At 35.8% G+C, this 21461-nt stretch overlaps 1 protein-coding gene across 1 annotated transcript in view; it reads left to right on the top strand.

Moving 5' to 3' along the window:
* The window catches only part of STIM2 (stromal interaction molecule 2), a gene marked incomplete at its 5' end in the record, with an annotated part of 65119 nt that overhangs the window by 22136 nt on the left and 21522 nt on the right, over window positions 1-21461 (top strand). Inside the window, one exon of the mRNA XM_080344527.1 lies at window positions 14686-14816. Within this exon, the coding sequence (XP_080200653.1) occupies window positions 14686-14816 (131 nt within the window). The remainder of the gene's footprint in view (window positions 1-14685; window positions 14817-21461) is intronic.

Below are 21461 nucleotides of genomic sequence, written 5' to 3'. Positions count from 1 at the left end.
TAAATTTATGGCATTCTGTACTTGGGATACTAGATACTTAGCTTTTGCCTCAGTCTAGTAGTCTTGAAATCTCATCTATGGCTTTAAAATAGTGGTGTTTTAATTTCCAACCTAGGAGAATTTTCTTCTATTAATCAGGTTTTACTGCAACAGATAATCTGTTGTAGGGGATCGGTAAATCAATAGCCATGTGATCTTGCATGAAACAAGGGAGTTTAAAGAACTCTAGTGTTTAAGTTTGTTTATTAAAACTTGGGTTGAAATAATTACCCTTAAAAGAAACCCCAACCGGCCCAGCCACCCCAACCCCAAATAACCCACAAATAAACTTGTATGCAGTGCAGAAATGAAATTTTACTGCCTGTATTTTGCTTTACTTACTGACTTCTATATTCTCTGAATTTGTAGATTTAAAAAAACCCAAACCAACAACCTCAATGAAACTTGCAATTGTTTACACCAGTAAATTTAGTAAACTTAATTTTTGCTACATTGATTTTTTTTTTTTTTTACATGTCAGTTTGCTGCTTGAGACTGATTAAGTACTGCTACTTAAAAATGTTAATAGCTTTATTCTGCTTACTAGGTAAGCTATCCCTGGCAAGTGTTAGAGAAGGTTTTAGTTAATTGCATTAAAGCCCACCTTTCAATAAATAATGCCAAAGTTCAATGTGCAGTTACATGGAACAGCTTATGCTGTTCAGAAAAGGTTGGAATGAATTCTTGTTAGTGTTCAGCTTAAGCCCTGACTTTGTTTCAGGATTTATATCGAGCTCAGTATTTTTCCTGTCGAGGTAGAACTTTCAGTTTAAGAACTGAACTCTATAGGAATAGGTCGAGGTACCTTTTTAGGGTGTTGGTTTCATTAGTTCTGCATATCTCTTTAATTTCACTTCAGTTTAGCTGATTTTGGTTGCGACTCCGTATTAGTGCATTTCATGTATACAAGCATTCCTACAGCTTTCTATTCAAAAGATGGGTAAAGTCTAAGATTACAAATAATTATTTTTTGTGGATATATTGAATGTTTCTGTAAGGTGCTTTTGTTACACTGCTCTAAATAGATCAATAAAACTGGTGGTTGACTAACTTATCTCCTTTTCTACCACACCCTTCTCTTTCCCTTCTCCTGCTGTTAACTACAACTTAGCTACCAGCCTCTTGAATTTTATTTTTGATCAAGATTGCAGTTGTAGTGCAGTAACTTATGTAACACTCTTTAATAAATCACTTTTTCTGCTTATTAAAACAGTGAAAGCATTTTGACAAAACTGTTTTTTCTTCCCTTCTCCTTCTTTACATGGAAATTGTTAACCTTTCTCAAAATCTTTAGCTTTAAACTTATGTAAATGTCAATAAAGCCATTTAAACTTAAATCAGGTATTCATCCCTAGAGAATGTCAAATGTCTCAGTTTTTAAATTGCTGAAAGAAAGGTGAGGCTTCTTACCAAAACAACACCGAGTCTTACTGAAGCTTTAGAAAACTCTGCCAGAAAGTTTCTTTGCTTTAGCCCTGGCACAAAGGTGTAGACTTTAGCAATAGGTTATGCCACTTAAAAGTATGGATTGTCATTTAATTGGGGCTAGGCATGGCCATATAAAGTAGAATTTGAGTTTTTTACATTCATAAGGTTGTGCATACAAAACTTCTCCTAATATATTAATAAGTATTTCTTATGGAACTACAAGATGCAAAGCAATGCTATACAACATAGTGTAGCTTTAAAAAAATACAAACGCCCTCTTGAACAAACATGCCTATTCTAGTTGTGATGAATTCTTTCTTCTGAATAGTTATCACCCTGTTTTCAAGCTCTGGCCTTCTACAGGCATACCAATTCGTGGAATGCTTATCTCTTCATTGTCTTTCAGCATGCCTTAAGTTCTGCTGAAACTCATGTCTCTTCATTATATACAATAATAAACTGATGTGATGGTAATAACATACCGATTTTGTAAATGCATTCCTAAGGAGGAGTTCGTTTGTATCCATGAATACACACATTCTTTACTGTTGATATGAGTAACATATGCACATTGAAAGGCAGTAAAACCTGTGTGCAAATGTCAGTACTGTAAAATCCCATTTGAGATTTGATTAGTATTTTGCAAGGGTATTTTCTGGCTTGCCTTATTCTTCTGTTTGTTACCATTAGGTATTTTCTTAATATTTGGGAAGTAAACGTGGTGGGTCAGCAACTTCACAAGAGCATGCTTCCTAGGAGCATCTTAGGAACACATGATGAGGGTACAATTAGCATTTCATAAGTATGTATGACTACTGGTGTTACATTTTTGTTTTTATTTATTAGTTGGAGCCCTCAGTATTGGGGGCAGTTGTTATTCAAGAATCTGCCTTTCAAAATAGGTAATGGAGATACTGATTTAAAGGGACCACTGGATGTCAGAGTTCTGCTTTGAGCAAGAATGTGGCCATCACAAGAACAGGTCATCTGGCCAGCTCCTGAAAGCCTTAAGGATGAAGACTTCACATTTTCTTAGTAGCCTGTCATAGTGCTGCAATGCTCTCCTGGCAAAAAAGGGTTTTCTGGTATCCCTGTGTGTAATTTTACTGTTACCCCCCCATTCTATGGTCTGCCCCTGCTGAGGAGGGTTTGCCGTCTGTTGTCAAGTAGTTATTTGCAAGCTACTGTTGGATGACCTTGGCCTCTTCTTTGTAAGATTGAACATTAGCCCAGCTTTCTGGAAATCAGTGATCTCCTTAAAATTATGTAGGATTGAAACTTTTTCTTTTAATGCTAATAAAATTGAAGAAGTTCACTGAGCATAAGATTTGGAAGGTGTTGTAAGAACATGTATTATTAATGCATTCAAAAGGAGCCTCCAAAACAAAACAAAAGGTTGCATGCTGCAAGTATGTTTGTGCTCATGTGTATACATATGGTCAAACAAAACAAACATTATACTAAAAAAAAAAAAAAAAAAGGCGTTACTTGAATTTTGTAGATTGTCAGTTGACTTTTTGCAAAAGCCAACCTGTTTCTCCGTAGAAGAAATTTAATGTTTTGCTTCAGTCTAAATAGTAGGCTTTGGAGAGAAACCAAGTGAAATCACATGTAGAAACATTCTTTCATTCAACTGAGTTTAAGACAACATGTGAGCAGAAAATGGAAAAATTTCATATTGCTTCACTGAGAAAAAGATGGAGAGTTTATCACTCTCAACATTCAACAGCTTCAGACTGTTTCTTGAGAATATTACCTTGCATGAGATAGGGAATTAGTAGCTGACAGAGAAGTAAATTTGTAGACTTGTTTAAAAGAAAGTTTTCAAATTTAATTTCCGATACGCCTCAATGGAAGACTTTTTAATGACTTAACATTTATTTAAAGGAACAAGTGTCAAGATTTTAGATACAAAAATGAACTTTAAAGAAAAGAAATGGAGGAAAAATGGAGAACTTAATAATTGCTACGCTAGTAGGGTAGTAGGTCAGACAGAAACTTTCAAGCATACTTGAAAACAATCCTAATTTAGTAAAAATTTTTCTCTGTATGTTCTATTTGTAACATATTTCTGTTTTTTCTTGTCTGAAATTAACTTCCAGGATTTTTAAAAAATGGGATCTAATTGAATGTATTGAGGTAGAATTAATCTTTCGTAGTTCTACTTTACTTTTGCTTATGGTTAATAATGGGCAGGTGGCTTTGTAAACTTTTGGAAGTTCTTACTTTTTGATACTGGAAATGATGGACTGCCTGTACATATTGATATTTGATACATTAAAAAAAGGTAATGTAGCGGAAACAAGTCTGTTGGAATTTGGCACTGTGCCTGTTTTCCTTCTTCTGTCACCCGGAGGAAATAGTAACAGCAACATGGGTAGTTCTATGCCTGAGATACTCAGCTCCATTTACAGTATGTGTCCAGCAAAGTTTAAAAGGATATAGGATGTTATTTTTATGCTGTAGCTTTTCAAATCTGATGGAGACACATCAATATTAGTGTTTAAAGTCTTATGCAAGTCTCTATAGACTAAATTTTTCTGTTTAAACTATATGTATATATACTATAAAGTACCTGTAATGACTCTCACAAGTACGAGTAGTCATTATCTGGGAGAAGCTTAATGACCTTCATTTCATTTCATCTTGATTTTTCCCTGTATATGTCAGGAACATATATTGGGACTTAAGAGTAGATTGTATATCTCTTCATGTAATTGTTTAATGATATACCAACGTTCTTTTGCGGTTGGTTGTAACCTCAGTTGTTACACCATTACATTTTGAAAGATCTTTATACTTTCTTGTTCTTTCCTTTGAGCTTTCCATAAGTATCTTTCTGGCTGTTTTTTCTCTTCAGAAAACTGTCTTGTTGGGCTGCCAATAATAAAACTTTGAAAAAGGCCCTAAACAAAACAAAAAACCCAAACTCACTTGGCTTTATGTACTCAAGTGTCATAGTTGTCAGCTTTGGGACAGACCCTATTATATTGCTATTTTTATAGTTCTGTGTTTTGAATTCTTAATGCATGTTCTGGCTCCTAGGTTTTGGAAACCGGTCAAAAAAGGGAGACTGAATGAAGGGACTACATAAATTAAAGCAATATTTGGGACAGACATGCACTTAGTGGATGCCTTGAGCTTGCTGGTTTAAGTTTGTAGAGGTGAAGTGTCTCTGAAGACTGATTGATTATGATGTGGACTGAGTGCAGCCCAAGTGGGCTACATCTGGAACTTGTGGGTTCTCTAGGCTTGTGGGGACAGCCTTGGAGAAACGACAGGTTCTGGGCTTGCTGGCAGTGGCTTTAGAAACTGTTTTGTCAAATCCTGTGGAGCATTCTATTTGTTTTTTGCCGTTACTCCAACTCTTGCTATAGTGTTACAAAAGTCTGGTTTAGGTTTTACAGGTCACAAAATCTACTTGAAAAAAGCAGATTGCTTTAAGTAGAGAGTTCAATGTTATGTTTAAAGTCTAGCCATGACATCAGCTTGTTGTGGGTAAGTATGTATGTAATTTTTCCACTTGATAGTTATTAATTGCAACAAGTGTTCTAGGACATGGCCTTGTCCTATGCCTCCTACTAAAGTGAGGATCTAAAAAATGGAGCTTGAGTTTTCTGCCGAAGTAGCATAGTTGTTCCACTGCATTAATTCAGTTTTTCAGTTTATTGGTCAACTGCTGTGTTGCTGGCTACATTCAGTGGAATCATAGGGCAGGTCAGGACCAGGGTTTAGCAGCAGCACTGGTTGTAAAGTGTTGTTCTGCCTGCTTCTGCGTGGGTTTCCACCTCCTGCTGCCCTTGCACCTTTGTTGCAAGTGTTTGTGCAGGCCTAGAGAGAGACCATTCAGGCAGAATCAGTTTCCTCATCCCTCCTGCACTGTGATTGCACAAATGTGCTTATATTGGCACAAGGAGGGGGATAGTACAGGGACAGGAATGAACGGTGGAGGCATGAACAGTTAGGAATCCTTTTTGCATTAGTCTTTGTCTCATCCTGCTGTAGAGCATATGTGAAATCATTGCCTTGGCTCTCGACTCCTTGCATCCTGAATATGCTCATGCTGTTGGGGAGCAACTGATGGGATTTGAAGCTGTACAAGTAGTATTTGGCAATGTGTGTTGTTCAGGCAAATGTAGAACATTCAGGAACCCTACAGTTTCCTTTTGCATGTAACTTCTTGAGGTTAGTCTAGACATTGGAGATTACTATTTTAAACTTTTATGCAAATTGTATCTAAGTCTTTGGGAAAAGCCATGTGTTTGTAGTATGATTTTTTTTTTTTTTTCTTTTTAAACAGAATCAGTTTGAGCTAATCCTCTTTAACATCCATGTGGCTGAAGTTTTAAGTTTTGGAAATTTTTAACTGAACTGAATTTCCTCCTTCGCTGCCGCACATGATTCCACTGCGTGACTTTATGCAGAGGATGACTGTTCATTTTATGCTTATTGTGTAAGAACTGTCTTTTGTTTTAATGACTAGTTTAACAGTTGTGGGATAGTACACCATTTGCTACTATTTTTATGGGCGCATAAATATGTTTATCACAATAGTATCAACCAAGATATATCTGAGATGTGTAACTGCTGTTTATTCTAACATTCTGATAATTGTAAATATCAATATCCACGTTAAGTTCGAGCAACAGTATAAAATGATGGTATGTTATTTCCAAAGATGCGACTATCTATTTTTTTTTTTTAATGTTCTAAAAACAACCTTTTTTTTTTTTTTTAAGGGCTCTTTAGATCTTATTGGCATCAAATAAGCCAAGGTGAACTGGGGCACCATCATTAGATTTGTCAGTCGGTTTATCACTTGGTGAAATTCATCATGAGAAAAATATTTAGCAGCATATTAGTAGGAGCAAAACTGCCAGTTGTGCAATCTGGAGTTGGATGTGAGTCTGAACTGCAGAGGGGGGTCATGTGAGCTGCTGGAAGTGCCTTTGAGTACCCAGCAATCTGCACTACTCAATCTTCACATAAGCTACTTGAAGTACCTGAAGAAAATGATGTTTTTATATCCTTTAAATTACTGATATGTTGAGTGGTGCTAGAAGTGTTTCATTTTAGTGTTATTTTTTAAATAAAATTGATCCGTGCACTCAGTGCCTTTGTATTTTCAAAAGTATAAACATTGCCTAGGCTGGCAAATTTAATACTCAAATGCTAGAATCTTAACAGATTGTGTATTTAAAAAATGCCCTGATGATAAGCTTCCTTTATTATAAGTACAGTGTTACATTTTCAAATTTAGATTTCAGTTGTGTAATTCTGATATGCTCGCTTAAAGTATAAATACATCCTGACAACATGTTGTTACAGGAACTTTGAGGGAACTGACGATGCTACAGATGGTGCTCACAGAGGATTAAATTTGATTCCTTGGTTAGAACAGTTAATAATATACATACTAGATCAGATGGTGTAGAAGACTGAAGTAATTCAGTAATGTCACCAATGTCATGCTTACACGCCTGATTCATGGATAAGATCTGATTATGAATCACACATGAAAACAAATGTATTGGAGGAAAAACTGGTGTGATTAGAAGTTTCAAAATATATATAATTTTATATGAAAATAATTAATATAAGTTAATTATGCTCTTCTCACTTATAATTTTAGCATGTTTCAGTTTATTTGTCTAAAAGTGTAAGGATTTAAGTCTTAAAATATGCTTTGTAAATCTTAAGACCACATCTGTAAAACTTTTTTTTTGCCTTTTACTAAGCTTTCTAAAAATAATGTAAGCTCCTAAAATACATTTCAGGTGCCACCCAGGTGTCATCCCCCCGTTCATCCTTCATTCTAAGAAAATGTGAACTTCCTTTCCAGCGTGGAGTTTGTAAACTTTTAAATTATCAGCTATGCTATCATGGTGATTGTATTCTGCAGGTCACTGTCTTCCAGAAAGGAATTTAGTGGTTCATGCTCTGCTTAACTCTTCAGCCATATCTGAATAGAAATTGGTACACTGAATTTTGACTATGTACTTTCACCAGTAGGCTGAAGATCAGGCTTCCAGATTAGTGCACAGTAGAGGTGTTAACAAGCATGGAATTCCAAGCAAGAAGATGAGATTTTTACCTAGAAAACAGTTACTAGGAAGTTTACTTCAGAAATCAGATGGACATATTGAGGGCATTTGAAGGTCACCTGTAGATCACTTTTCTGATTTCTTGGCCAAATTAAGTAGGTGGCTTAAATGCTGTGCTACTGTTCTTCCTTAAGAGCTGACAAATTCTTAGGCAGATTAAAGTATATGATGAGGGATATACTGTGTCTTTTCTAGCTTCCTGCTATTAGAAAAAGGAGAAAGTTGTTAGAACAGCAGGAGAGAACTGGTCAGACCTGATAGATATAAAAAGCTTAGATGTATGTTGTTATATTTGCTTATATTTGCGTTATGCACTAATTGTCAATGAATGTGTATGAATACACATCTGTAGTTTGTTTCATCAGCTTAACTAATGTTCTGTTTACAAATGAATTCAAATAGTAAATTCACGGTTCTGTTTCTTTGATAGCTGTAACTTTTAAGCACATAGGGGAAACAGAGCAAAAATGCTGGTGTTGTGGGGTTTTTTGTCTGAGTTCAGTGTGTGTTTTTATTGCAGGTGAAGTTACAAATTTAAGTCATATTTGAACCTATGAGAGTGAGTTTTTTCTTGGAGCTGTTCTAATTTTAGATGTGAATAATTACTATAACATGCAAAGAGTACATTATACATTTTTGAAAGTGTGTTAAATAGTGTTCACTACCAAGTCAAGACACATAGATGAAAAACTAGATTTTATACTGCATTAGATAGTTCCGTTCTTGGCCTTGTGCTAATAAATGTAAGTAAAGTGAGACAGACTTTTCTGAGAGTAGGTATTGGACATGTGGCATTTTATTTTTTTTAAACTGAACATTCCTAGTGTTTGTAGGTTTGTGTACTGAGTATCATTAAAGTACAAGTAAGGTTGGAAGGAAAAAAAAAGAGAATTTTTGGTGGCTTGCGTAAGATGCATCTCCCAGTTTCCTCTCATCCTGCTTTGTTAGCGTTGGCAGGCGTTCCTCTTCTAAATCAGTCCACTTGGACCATTGTATGCAATAATTGTCCAGTTTCCTCTTCCCTTCAAACTGTGTCATTGCTCAGGGAGGGTGTGGGAAGGAGATGGAAAAACCATGAATCCATCTTCTCGATTTTTGTTTAGTCAGACCGAGCAGTGTTGTAATTTAATAATTAATTTCCCAACAGTCTAAATGAAGTGTTTGTACTGATATTTTGTCTTGTCAGAATAATCCTTGACATGATTAACATATTCAAACCCTTGTAACTTCCTTTTTAAACAAGCATTGCTGATTTGGCTTAATGCAGTAAAATTAAAGCAGAATTAGATTTGACATACAAAATGAATTCTCTAGAGAATTAAATTTTATATTTTCCTTTGAATAAACATTTTGATTAATACAAAGTTTTTAAATAGTTTCCCAACATAGTGTACGATGTTTTGGATGTCTAAACAACTGATCAGAAAGTTAATGGTGTCTGCTGTATCTGCAGTTTGTTTTGAAACATTTTATGTAGGAAAGATGAGAAAAGCTTTAATCAAAACCTGTCTTAACAGTTGATTTGCAAGTGGCATTATTTCACTGAATTTCTGCTTTAAATAACAACCTATGATTTCACTTTTTTTCCTGTGCATAAAAACTGAAATTTTAAGTTCAGAATTAGACACCTTTTTTGTGGGTGTGGAAAAAGCAGAGATGAGCTAATGGTGATTTAAGGAAAAATCAAAGCCTTACTTGCCTCATCAAGTTTCAAGTTTCCATGTGGGGGAAAAATATAATGGAGTTGCATGTATTAAATGATACTGAAATAGCAGAATAAATGGTTGTTTCTCAATAGTGAGAAAATCGTCTTTGGATCTCTCATGCAAAGATTACTTCTGTACATAATGAAATGGCAAAGATTTATTTTAAGTTGTTATGAAATATCATATTTTTTCCTGAAGGATGTTTAGTGTTTTTAAAAAGAATTGTGGCAGCTTTCAAACTGCAAATAGGGGGGGTGGGTTTTTGGTGTTGTGGGTGTTTTTTGTTGGTTTTTTTACTCAATTGTTACCAGGCACTAAGTAAGCATTACACATGTATTCAGAAACAAGTGCTTCAGATACCAGACTTTTCAATTGGGAGTTTGATTTGTGAGTCTCATCTGCTATTACTGTATGAGTTTATAAACCCAGTTTCAGAAATTACCTGAATGTCTAATACGGGGTAGTGGAAAAGCCTAATGTGAAATGTAACATTTAAACATTTTTTGGAGACAACAATGTCCTGAATCTTCTTTCCCATTGCACCCTTCCCCTTCCCCCGCTGTCATTAGTATTATTACGTTCTCTTCAGGAAGCTCATTTAAGCAACATCAGTGTTGTGATTAGAAGATAAGTGCATTCTGCCCTTTTTGTCAAAATTTTGTCTGTTTTTAAAAATGTTTTTAGTGGAAAGATGTGCTGCGATGGTGAACTTTATTTTTCACTCTAATCGTTTAAATAAATGTCACAAATGACATTGTCAAGTTAACTGTCATATCCTGCTCAGCCTACTTGCCATATGGAGGAATTTAATTATTAAGAGTAGGAGTGATTTGCTCTGGGAGCTTTTAATTGAAAGATTAAATGAAGCTCACCACAGTCAAAGAGACCAGGCTGTCTTTTCAAGCATTTGAAAATTAAGATACCTTATATAAGGATTTAAGATAAAAGCAGCATGTTTATTAGCTTTACTGTGAATAGCTGTTTTGAACATCTGGTGAAATTCTTGAAAGCACTTGCTTTTCAATAATTTCAATAATCCCTACTGTATCTGACACTGAGATTTGTACTCAGGTCTTTAAAAATAATTGTTTTCTTTTTCTTTTTTTTTTGTTTTTTCCCTGGGAAAGAACCATATTGATGAAGAAACTGTAATGTATTAAAGTGCAGTGTAAAACTAAAGCATGTAAAGAAACAGAAATCCTAGTTAGATGAAGATGCATTTGTTTAGGTGGCTGAGGATATTGTAGCCATCTGCTTTGGCTCTAGAAAATGCAAAGAAATCCTACTTCTGTCATTATGATTGCTGAAACAGTTATTTTAAGCTGAGAGTATGTACTTAGGAAGCTGACACTTGTATATAGTGCTTGCCTTTTCTGTGAAGCTTTGTTTTTTCCCAGATGGCAGCTTAGGGACAAGGAATCATAAAACTAGCAGAACATGGTATAGTCCTGAATTAATAAGAAAAAGGCAGTCACTGAACACTGTGGGCTTCCATAGGACTACCATGTGTTAGTGTGAAAAAGTGCCCTTCCTTCTTGGTTAACACCGAACATCCTCACAGCACGAAAATGATGTGTCGTAGCCCATTTCTCCAAATAACTCCCAACTGCTAAGTTGTTCTGAATGAACTAGTGGGGAAAATTGAAGGCATTTACATTCTAAATTTGGAGGTGTGTATCTGGTTCCAGGTACCTCTGAAAATCATAAAGATTTTGTGTGTCCCTGTATTTTTAAAAAGGCTCTTTGAGGCATTGAAAAGACTTAAAGCTGGAGGTGATTTGGAGGCCAGATCAGAACTGCAAACACCTGGCACCGGTTTCTCTGTCACAGGCTTTGGCACAGTCATAGCTTTTCTGTTCCAGTGTCTGTATGCAGAAGGGTGTGTATGTGGGATACCTGCAGGATTATTAGCTATTTGTTGGCCTGTCACTTCTTTTCATTCTGAAGTCTGCTATGCTCACGACAATTTAGGGAAAAGTAAATGCAGGATAGATGACAGACTGTGAGGTGCACACACCCTTTTTCTTTGGAACCATTTCTAATGGTGTATTTCTCCTAAAATCAATTTCAAGGGCATGCATGCTTGAAGATATGGGTGTACTTAGTTTTCCTCACTGGCTTGTGTTGACAGTGCCCCTTTAAGTTTAGCTCTGGTTGGCTTCAGGAAATGGGATGAGAAAGCCATGATTTTAAAGTTCAGGTGAATTTTGCACTGAAGTTTTTCGTATAGTCTCTTCTTATTTTAGCCTTACTGAAAAGAAAAAAAAAAAGAGGGGGAGAAAAATTGCTAAACATTACTTTCCCCTTATCTGTAAATATTATACGAGGTTTCCTGGATACCAGATTGGATAACTGTGTACTTGATTCATTATCAAACTGTCTCCTGTCTGTACGTATGGCTTTGTGCAGGTGCTTTCTCCTCTCGCCACAGAGCCAGGAGGCACTTCCTGAGCTACTCACGGCAGGAGGAAGGTTTGGTTCAAAAGCCTCTGCCAAGTTTGAGCCATGAATTTGACATTTCGTTTTTCAGTAACAAATTCCCTCCTTATCATCACCAGAAAGCAAAAAGCAACATTAAAAACTAGACTGTAAAATAACTTCTGTCCAGAGTGACATATGGTGTGCTTGTATGCCTTTTGTCCGCTTCATGTAACTGTGTCTCTTTTGTTTGCTTTGTTAATTCTTCTGTGCTGCTTGTTGAAGGAGGGGACAAATTCTAAGCTATCAGGTTCGCTCCCTGAGCAAACATCTTGGTATCATCTCTGTACTCTTTCCTCTGATGATGATTTTGGAATAAGTGTGTTTATGAGAACACAGCAGAATAGGACAGAGAAATTGGTCCAGATTTGAAATTAAGTTTGTACAATAAATGGTTTGGAATCCCGTCACACCTTCAATAGGGTGGATTCCACATGAAAAATTATCAGCTAGTTTTATAGTTTGTTGCGGGACATTAGGGCTGTATTTATGGTGCTTTGCTATATATTGACACTTTTCGTCTTGGCTTTTATCTTAATTAACTGGATGTTTGAGAAGTTTCCAACCATACTTAATCTAGAATTAATTTGAATTGTTTCTGCCATGCAAGTGAGGAAAAATACTGCATTTTAGAATCTTCTGTAGAGCTGTAGATGATTAAATTTCCATCAGGTGTGGTTTTTTTTTTTTATTTGGTAGGGCTCTGTAGATATGCTTGTGAAATGCTTTTTACTTATTCTTTAGGTTGTGGCTTTGTAATTTTTGTTTCAAGATTGTTCTCTGAAGAGTTGGATGACAAGTGATGTCAGTCTGGGAATGTTTAATTTTGCCATATGCAAATAAACCTGAAGCTAAATCTGGATTCTCTTCAGAGAGGGTTAATTTTTATTACAGTTGAGATGGTTTATTCCATGTTTCTTAGTCCTAAAAGGAGCAATTGGAACTCTGTTGTCTCCTGAGAGATCAAGTGTTCCTGGACCCAGCGCATGGGACATATGAAGCACCAGCAGCCTGTTTACTTCTCTCAGAAAGAGCCATAGCTCTTTATAAAGAAACAGAAAAGGCATATTTAAGATAAATAAGTACTCTGATTAAGAAACTGAGGAACCTCAGTGTTGAGAATATTTACTCTGAGAAAACCTTTTTGATTTGGAAAGCTGAGCTTTCAGTTGAAAACAATGGAAAAATATTTGAGTAGGTGCTTGCAAACTGTGAACACTATTTATCTGACTCTTTATCCTATGCAGGAATAGAACTAATTACAAATTTTAGAAGTTGAGTGTGTTTGAGGGACCTGTTTATCTGTTCTGACAATTATGCTTTCTTTTAACTTAAAACACAGTATAGATCAAATCTTGAAGAACAAAGATGGTTCTTCTGATGTTACTGTAGATAGTGCCATATTATTTGTTCATGGCTATTGGAATTGAATTATTAACAGAACTCTGAGGTGATTCATTACCATTGCAAGGGAAGCCTTTCTGCACCAAATTCTCTGTGTTACAAGGATAAGTCCTTAAACTCCCCAATGATAGTAATTTTTTCATTGCAAGGTAAAAATGTAAAGACTGTATCTTGTGTAAATTAAACCTTTTCTAGTGAAACAAAGGTGGACAAATAATATAGTGTCTATTAAAAATTATTCAGTTTAACTTTTTTTCAGGAAATATTAGTTATATTCCAGAGGTGAAAACTGTGTTTGGCCTGGTTTAATGTTTAGTAATTTGTCTTTCTGATTTATATGAAACAGTTCTAAAAACAGCATCTCTGTTCAGTTTTAATTGGTACATGGGCACAAATAACAGGTAACTTTTAACTTCTGTATAATCAAACTGAATTTTAAAGTAAGAATGCAGTGACTCATGTCTGGCTATGGGGATCTATCCTGTTTTGAGATTCTGCCTGTGCCATGGTTGCAGTTCATGGGACTAGACAGTGTTTTTTATAATGACCATTACAATGGGAATTAATCATTTTCAAAATCACTTTCAAAAAATTCTCTTTCTCCACCTTCTGTTCTTTGATGGCATTTGGAATATCAGCATTAATTAAATAGCTCACTATTAGTTAATGTCAAGGTACATGAAAGACCAGTCTTTAATGATAGTTGACCATCATGCATTGTAGAATTTTGGAGCATTTGGTATGTGCCTTCTGGAAAAGAAAGAACAGAGATGAAAGTCTGACATGGTGGAAGCAGAGCCATCAGAAGCACACAAACCATGACCCTTTAGTAACGAATGCAAACAAAAATGTACTATTTTTGACCTAGAATCCTGTTCCACAGTGACTGCTTCTTTTGATCAGAGCATATAGACCTGAGATACCATGTTTTGTTATCAGATGAATTTTCTTTGTGGTGTGCTTTCTTCTCTTGCAGTCCTTGAATATTTTGCATTCAGTAGTACTATCTATTTTGAATTTGATCTGTAGTGTGGTTACCATCCCTTTGTTATCTGTTTACGAAGCCATGATGATAGGTTATGGTAGTTCTTTTTCTCTTCCTCCACTGCTTTCTGTTTAGCCTAGGCTTTCAGAAAGGAGACTGGAAAACACAGTGACTTTATTTGCTTTTGCAGTGATAAATTACTAAAGGTGGATGATATATTGAAGAGGTGGAGATACAATAGCAGTCACAGGGGTGGAAAAAAAAATTCAAGTCAAACTATTCTAACCTATTCTTTGTACTTTCTTCTGGGTTAAAAGAAAGAGTTGATTTCCATCCACAAGGCCCCATACCCTTCACTTTTTTGGTAAGAATTACTATTTTATAGCTAAATTTGACATCTATGACCTGGTATCTGTGTGCAGTGAAGTACAAGTACACATACAGAAATGTAAGCCCTTTCTCTTACATGGGAGCTTTATATTCTAGATTGATAGTAGCTAATATTTCTGGTTTGATTTGGTATTTTTTCTCCCCACTTTAGATCCCTGCAGTTCCCTCAGCCCACCGTGCTTTACTGAGGAGGACCGATTCAGCCTGGAAGCTCTCCGCATGATCCATAAGCAAATGGATGATGACAAGGATGGTGGTATTGAAGTAGATGAAAGTGATGAGGTAGGAATAAAAAGCCTTCGCTTTTGCGTACGTGAGGTCTTTTTTTTTTTTTCCCTTGGTTTGATATAGCTACTCATGTTCCTGTACATCATTGCTGTTTTTCTTAATTCAGCCCTTACCACAGCCAAATGTGGAAGGCAAGTCTAATTTCTAGAACTGTCTGAAATAGAGTGTTATTGTCTGTTATTCTGGCCTAAAGGAAAGTTTTCTACAACTATGTAGAAACTCTCTTATTGTTGTGATTAGTGTAAGAGGTAGGCAAATAGTGTTGGTTTAGCTTGCAATGAGGCAACTCAGACTTGACATGATCTGCCTCCTGGTATTTTAATTTCTTTGTGCTAAGGTTTTCTTGCTTAAGGCATCGCTGGGCTTTCCTGTTGTTGTTGTTTGATTTTTTTCTTTGTTGTTTTTCTTTTTCTAATACCTTAGATCTCTTCCAGGCACTGCCTGGTGTAAAACAATACCTGGTACAGACAGCAGTTGAGAAACCTTTCTTATGTGTTTTTAATTACTTTTTACGGGTGAGTAGCAAGAACCTTCTGCTTTAAGCTAATGGTAGGTTAAGTCCTGTGAACTAAGGAAGGTTTTTCAGACCTGGCTGAAGCTTTTTGTGATTGGGCTTGAATGAGTTTGGTAGGCATGCTCCTGGTGGTCCTGGCAAAGGACTTGCTCTTGCACTTACTCAACTTGACCATCAGGATTCTCAAAATTACTGGATAGGAATGGAGATATCCTTGTTGTTTTCTTGCTCATGCTTTCTGGCAGTTGTCAGGTACAGGGTTGAGAAAGTAAGTGGAGCGGACATGTCCCTTCAGCTCCTGTCCCTTAAAAATAAAGGCATTACCACATGGCTCTAAAGTCCATTCTCGCTGGAGGTGAGCGGGAGAAGAATCTAATCCTGATTTCTCTTCCCTTTTTTGTAACATCTCTAGACAGATTGTTCTCCCTGAATGAGTTGTGAATTATCGTTATCAAGTTTAAGGTGATACTACTTACTTTTGTGTGACTGTGTGCAAACAGCATCAACAGTGATTGATGCTTGGTTGATATGAGTTTTCTGAAGGAATACAGTACAATGGAGAGAATGATCCAGAATAAAATGATGTACTTTTTAACTTTGGAGGGAAAAAAAATCTACTCTGGGTGTCATGGCAAGGTAGTCCAGGCACTGGAAATCATCTTGCTCTGTTATCACAGAATGTTTGATTGTTCTCGTGTTTGGGACAGGCACAATCCAGTCTGCAAACTGAAACGTTAGTGTTGGTGTGTGAGTTTTCTGAGGAGCTTCTCAGCATTGTGTGGTTCTCTTGACTTACCCTGCATTTGTTATACACAAAAGCTAAGAAAGTAAAAAGAAAATGCTGAAATATTTATACATTGGAAACTTTTTATCAGTATTTGGAAGATCTGTCCTGATTTCTAGTGAACCATCTTTATATCTGACCTTAAGTTTCTTCCTGATCTAGAGGAATGTTGAGATAAATCCAAGTAACAGAAGCTACTCTTAAAAGTAGTAATCTATACGCTCTTGTTGTAGTGCTTCTACTGGGACTTTACCATAATCTTAAAAGACATGACATTTTAACAAAATAGTTACGTAGTTACCTGATTACAGTAGGTCAGAATATATACTAATTGTGTCCTAATATACACTATTTCAAAACCAGATTTCTTTTTTTTCCCCCTGTAACAGTGAGTAATGCTGCTTGTTTTGATTAAGAATGAGGACTGATAATGTACAAACAAACAAAAAAACCCAAACACAAGCAAGCAAAATAAACAAACCAACCCCCTCCCCCAAACTATTTTAAGAAAAGCTTACATGAAATGCAGGGATTTTACTTAACAGCAGGGTAATGGATTTCATGTTTCATGCTGCATGGTTTTTGCTTGCAAGACTCCTGGAAGAACAGTATATTGACTATATTGATCAGATATTCATTGGCTTTTTATTTTGCAGGAAAAAGGTGATGCTGTACAATAACTTCCTGTTTTACCAGCGCTAAAATGGTGTTACAAATTACAATTGTATATTTACACCAAGTAAGGAAGTTCTTGTAAATAAGTTATTTTGAGAGGGGAAGGTAACAAGAGCTAAAGATGTTGAACTATTTATTTTAATTATTTTAATTTGCTAATGCAATTGAGAACTCCCAACAGTGAATCCTGACATGTAATCTGCACAGTCTATTATTTTTCCTAATGTTCCTCATGCCCTGTTTTATGTTGTAGTTTTGGTTTTCCTCTGTGAAATGTTATCTCACATAAAATCATTCTGTAGAGAGAGAATTTCTCTAGGAGGTAAAAAAACTTTGAACTTCTATAAGAGACTTTGTTTCCTCAAAAATTGTCTGATACTGGAAACTTCTTGGATCTACTTTGTGTGGAATGCAAACAAGCTTGTATTTGACCTTGATCAAATCAATGGGGGGAAACTCAGTCTAAATTTTAGCCCAAGATTTATTAGTCATTGAAACACATGAGGGATTTGTTGAAGTCTTCTAAGGAAGACAGAGCGGTTCTGGTTTGAGCATGGAATGGTTAGATATTTTTTTCCTTAGTCTTTGGTCTGTTCCCTATGTTAGACTAGATGGTATAGTTTAAGAGATTTATAAAGATGAAAAAAAAATAAATTCACTAGAATATACTTTTCTAATTGTAGTTATTACAAAATACTTGGGGGGAAAAAAGAACTTTTGTCATAGCTACTTGTTTTAATTTTCTTTCTGCATTCAGGATTCACATAACTTTCTAGTACTTGCTGTGAATTGTCAGTGTAGAATTATGTACTTCAGAACAAGAAGTGTAACTTAAAGGAAAAAAATGTTTTGGATAATAATTTGTCATCCTTTATGCTTTACTGTGCACTTACTAATTTCTGTAAAGTATGCTATCACAGTGTGAAAACCAGAAAGCATGGTACAGCAGAGAGTAAAAGGAAGGATGTGGAAAAAGACTATAGTTACTGTTAGGACAGGCTAATATGGATTTCTCTATCAAATCTAGCTCCTACTATTATTATGTTGTTATTAACATACAAAAGATTGCAATTGTTTAAACTAGTTTCAAGAGGCAGGCTGTAAAAGGGTGAGTGAAAGGGAGAACACATTACTAACTGAGGTTTTAGTCATGTGTTGTGGGAGGCTATCTGTCTCAGGAAGCATCTGTTGCACCACATGTACACGATTTGTTTTAATGATGAAGAGGCACAAGCAGTAAGACAGACTTATCATATGTTCACTATTTACATAGGTTTTTCCTGTTTCCAAATAACCTCTATATGTAGATCCTACATCAAGTGATTTCCTCAAGGAATCTCTCTGTAGAAATAGAACAAGTTGGTGTTTTGGAAATATTAATATCTAACTGTGCCTCTAATGTCACACAAAGCTAATGGCATGAATTTACAACTTTGCCTGGGATCTTTGGATATATCACTTAATATCTTGATATTTTGAGGTTTTTTTTTTTTTTAATGAGTGCATTTGGATAATTACTTAACAAAAAAACACGCAACCCAACAAACCTCACACAAAACCACCACAAAAAAAAAAAAAAGATGACAACAAACAATGTGTGGAGAGGAAGAGACTGCAGTATTGAAAGCATGAAATGATCAGAGAATGGCTTTTAACATTGTGGTCAAAGAAGTTGGAACCTCAGGGGTGATATGCAAAGTGCCAGACTTTAAATGTTGTCTGGAGGCTAAAATCAAAAAGAATCTAGCTTTAGTGGCTTAAAACAGGGAGGATGATTGTCTTCCATACAGTGATTAAAGCAGGAAAGTAGCCCGTATGATCTGACTACAAATAGCAATAGTAACATAGCACTTTGGCTGTAGTACATCTGCTGGGCAGAATATTTGACAGCCCAAGATCCTTTAAGTTGATATTCTCCGAGTAGATGGGCTCTCTGAAGCTATTTGAGGGCTTGAGGTTATATTTGCATCCAAGATGCAAATAATCCAAGAGAAGTGGGACTAACATAATGTCTTGAGAGAGTAGGTTGTGTTTTTTTGATAGAAGTTGAAGAAATGGAGTTTAAAAAAGAAAGAAGTCAAAGAATCTAGAAGGAAATGAAAATGGAGAAGATACAGAGGTCAGATGTAAACATCTTGGTCAAAAATTTATAATTATAGAACTAGAGTGAGTTGAGAAACATGCTTCAGTATACTTATGTTTTAATGTTAATTTGTGATTAAAGGCTTTTAAAATAAAGGAGAACCAGTTTGTGCCCTTATTACTTATTTTTATTATGTAATTAATTTGCTAGTCATATTCTTGGTTGTTTATGCTTCCTTTCTTCTAGCAATTAAAATGCTACATGCATCTATAAATCACAATTTATTTTACAAGCTTCCTAAATTAAAATATTATGCATTGAGAATCTGGATAAATAACATTTAACATGGAACTTTTCAATGTGAAGTTATTTTCTGAATTACTGCTGAAATAAAGCTGTTTATTTCAGTATTCAATTTGTGTAAAGATGAGTTGGTGAAAGAAGCCCCTGGATATCTCTGTTCTTTTAATTCCTTAAAATATGGATAAATTCCATAAAAATGAATGAAACATGATTTACTAGTTTGGACCTGAGACATATTCATTTCAATAATCTGTTCTGGACAGTAGTGAGTACTAAATACTTGAGCAAAATTGCAAGAAATTCTGTGACAGGAAATCCTGAAGAACTAGATGGCGAGATAGTGTGGTGCTCCCATTACAAGTATGTATAATTGAGGTATTAGGAGCATTATGTGTGAGATGAAAAGTCACTTTCAGAATTTAACGTTAAGCTCAGGCTGACTTTGTTAATAGCCTTTCTGTATTTTTGAACAAAAGTAAATTTATGCATAGAATTTCTCTTCCTTTTGATTGTTACATCTTGGAGGGTGTAAAGATTTAGTAGAAGTTTTGGGGAGGGGGGATGTACAGTATGTGTGGAACAGATGTTAAAAAATAATGGATGACATTGTTCAAAAGCATGATATCATTTTGTTTATTGCATCTTGGGACCTTGATAAACCTCAGGAGTCTACCCCAGGTGTTATTATTTCAGCTGGGAAAGGTTCTGCTACAGTCTGAGCTCTTGCTTCATTTTGTTGTTTGCAAATATACACTTAGCAAGATGTTAAATGTCCTTTAACATTCCCTTAGTATTCTGGTCTCATCCATACATTTATATAATGAACTGGTGTTTGTATCTGTGGAACTAGTTTATACTTCAGTGTCAGCTGGTTAGGCAAAATTCTGTGGTAGAGAAATATCTGCTGCAGTGGTTCAGAAACTGAAAACACTGTAAATGTTTTGCATAATGCTGGGAAGGCTTCTGAGTGTGTTTTACATTTCACTGTGCAAGACTGTTCTGCTACAAGCGCTAATCTTTCAAATGAATATTTTGACCTTCCTAACCAGTATAGCAAACCTGTTAATAGAGGTCTTTTTTTTTCCCATTGAATTTTATCAGTCAACTGCTGATGTATTTGTCCCCAGGCAAGAGTGTCTTTTAGCCTCCTGAAGTTTTGTAAGCACCTCTGAGCATGTCTTACACAGCCTGTTTTTTACAAAGCAGGACAGGCAGGAGCCAGGTCTTGTCTTAAAACAGTACCACCATGTTAGGCTGTGGCTGTGCCTGTGCAAAGGAGTCCTGTAGAGAGGCAGCGTGTGTCATCGTGGCTATGGTTGCATAGAAACCTGTTCCAATGTGATTTGGATCAGACCTACCTCATGCCTTGTCTCCTTGGAGGTACTTAAGCTAATACATGGCTGTCTGCACCTGTTTATGTAGCACTGCAGGCATTTAGTCCTGCTACAGTGAAGTGCCCCCTTGGAAATTCTAACTTGGCCTTGAAGAGATTGTGACACTTACTTTGCAGTAGGATAGCTACAGCTTTGTTTTAAGCTGCAATAATATTATTTCGATGGAGTTTGTAGATTACTGAAGGTACACTTGGTAACACTTTTGTGGCTATGTCCCCTATGTTTCTAGTAGTCTTTCTATTCTGCTTAAATACATTTTCTTATTTTACTGTGCAACATCTTTAGAAGCCATTTCCATAAGGTAGGCACTTGTGAATGCTGTCATGCCTGAATATTGCCTTTTAAAAGCACACTTGACATAACTTAGTTGATACATGTGATATCGCAATGGTTGCCAACAAGTCTGGTAGCGGTAGATGGGTGGAAATGTCTGTCTAACAGTGACCAGCTGTATCTGAAGGTAGGATTAGAGGAAAACCAAAGTTGTAACTTTTGCAGGTTTTCTTTTGATGGAATAAAAGCAAAAGAAGTAACACTGTTTAAGGAATAGATGCTCAAGGAAGACAGAACAGTTAGCCAGGATACGTTACTAATTGCTCTTAAAGTAAACTTGTCAGTTAGAGGGTCTATTTTAAGTTCATGAAACTGAAAATCATAAACTTGAGCCTTCACCCAGAACAAAATATAAACATAGCATGTGAATACTTCCTTCTGCAGTTAGCGAGTGTGGTTAATTTTACTTTTCCACTGGCATTTGCAAAAGTATGCAGTTGTTCATTTGCTCCTCAAGGAGCCAGCATCTCTTGCAACTTGTCTACTCTTGCAATTTAACATATTTTAACTTTTTGTGCAGTTGCATGTGGCTTTAGTTCATAAGTGTTCTCTC

This window comes from Nesoenas mayeri (genome assembly GCF_963082525.1).
Source record: "Nesoenas mayeri genome assembly, chromosome: 4".
Classification (NCBI taxonomy): domain Eukaryota; kingdom Metazoa; phylum Chordata; class Aves; order Columbiformes; family Columbidae; genus Nesoenas; species Nesoenas mayeri.
The sequence above is the reverse complement of the archived record's forward strand: the minus strand, read 5'-3'. Positions and strand labels throughout refer to the sequence as shown.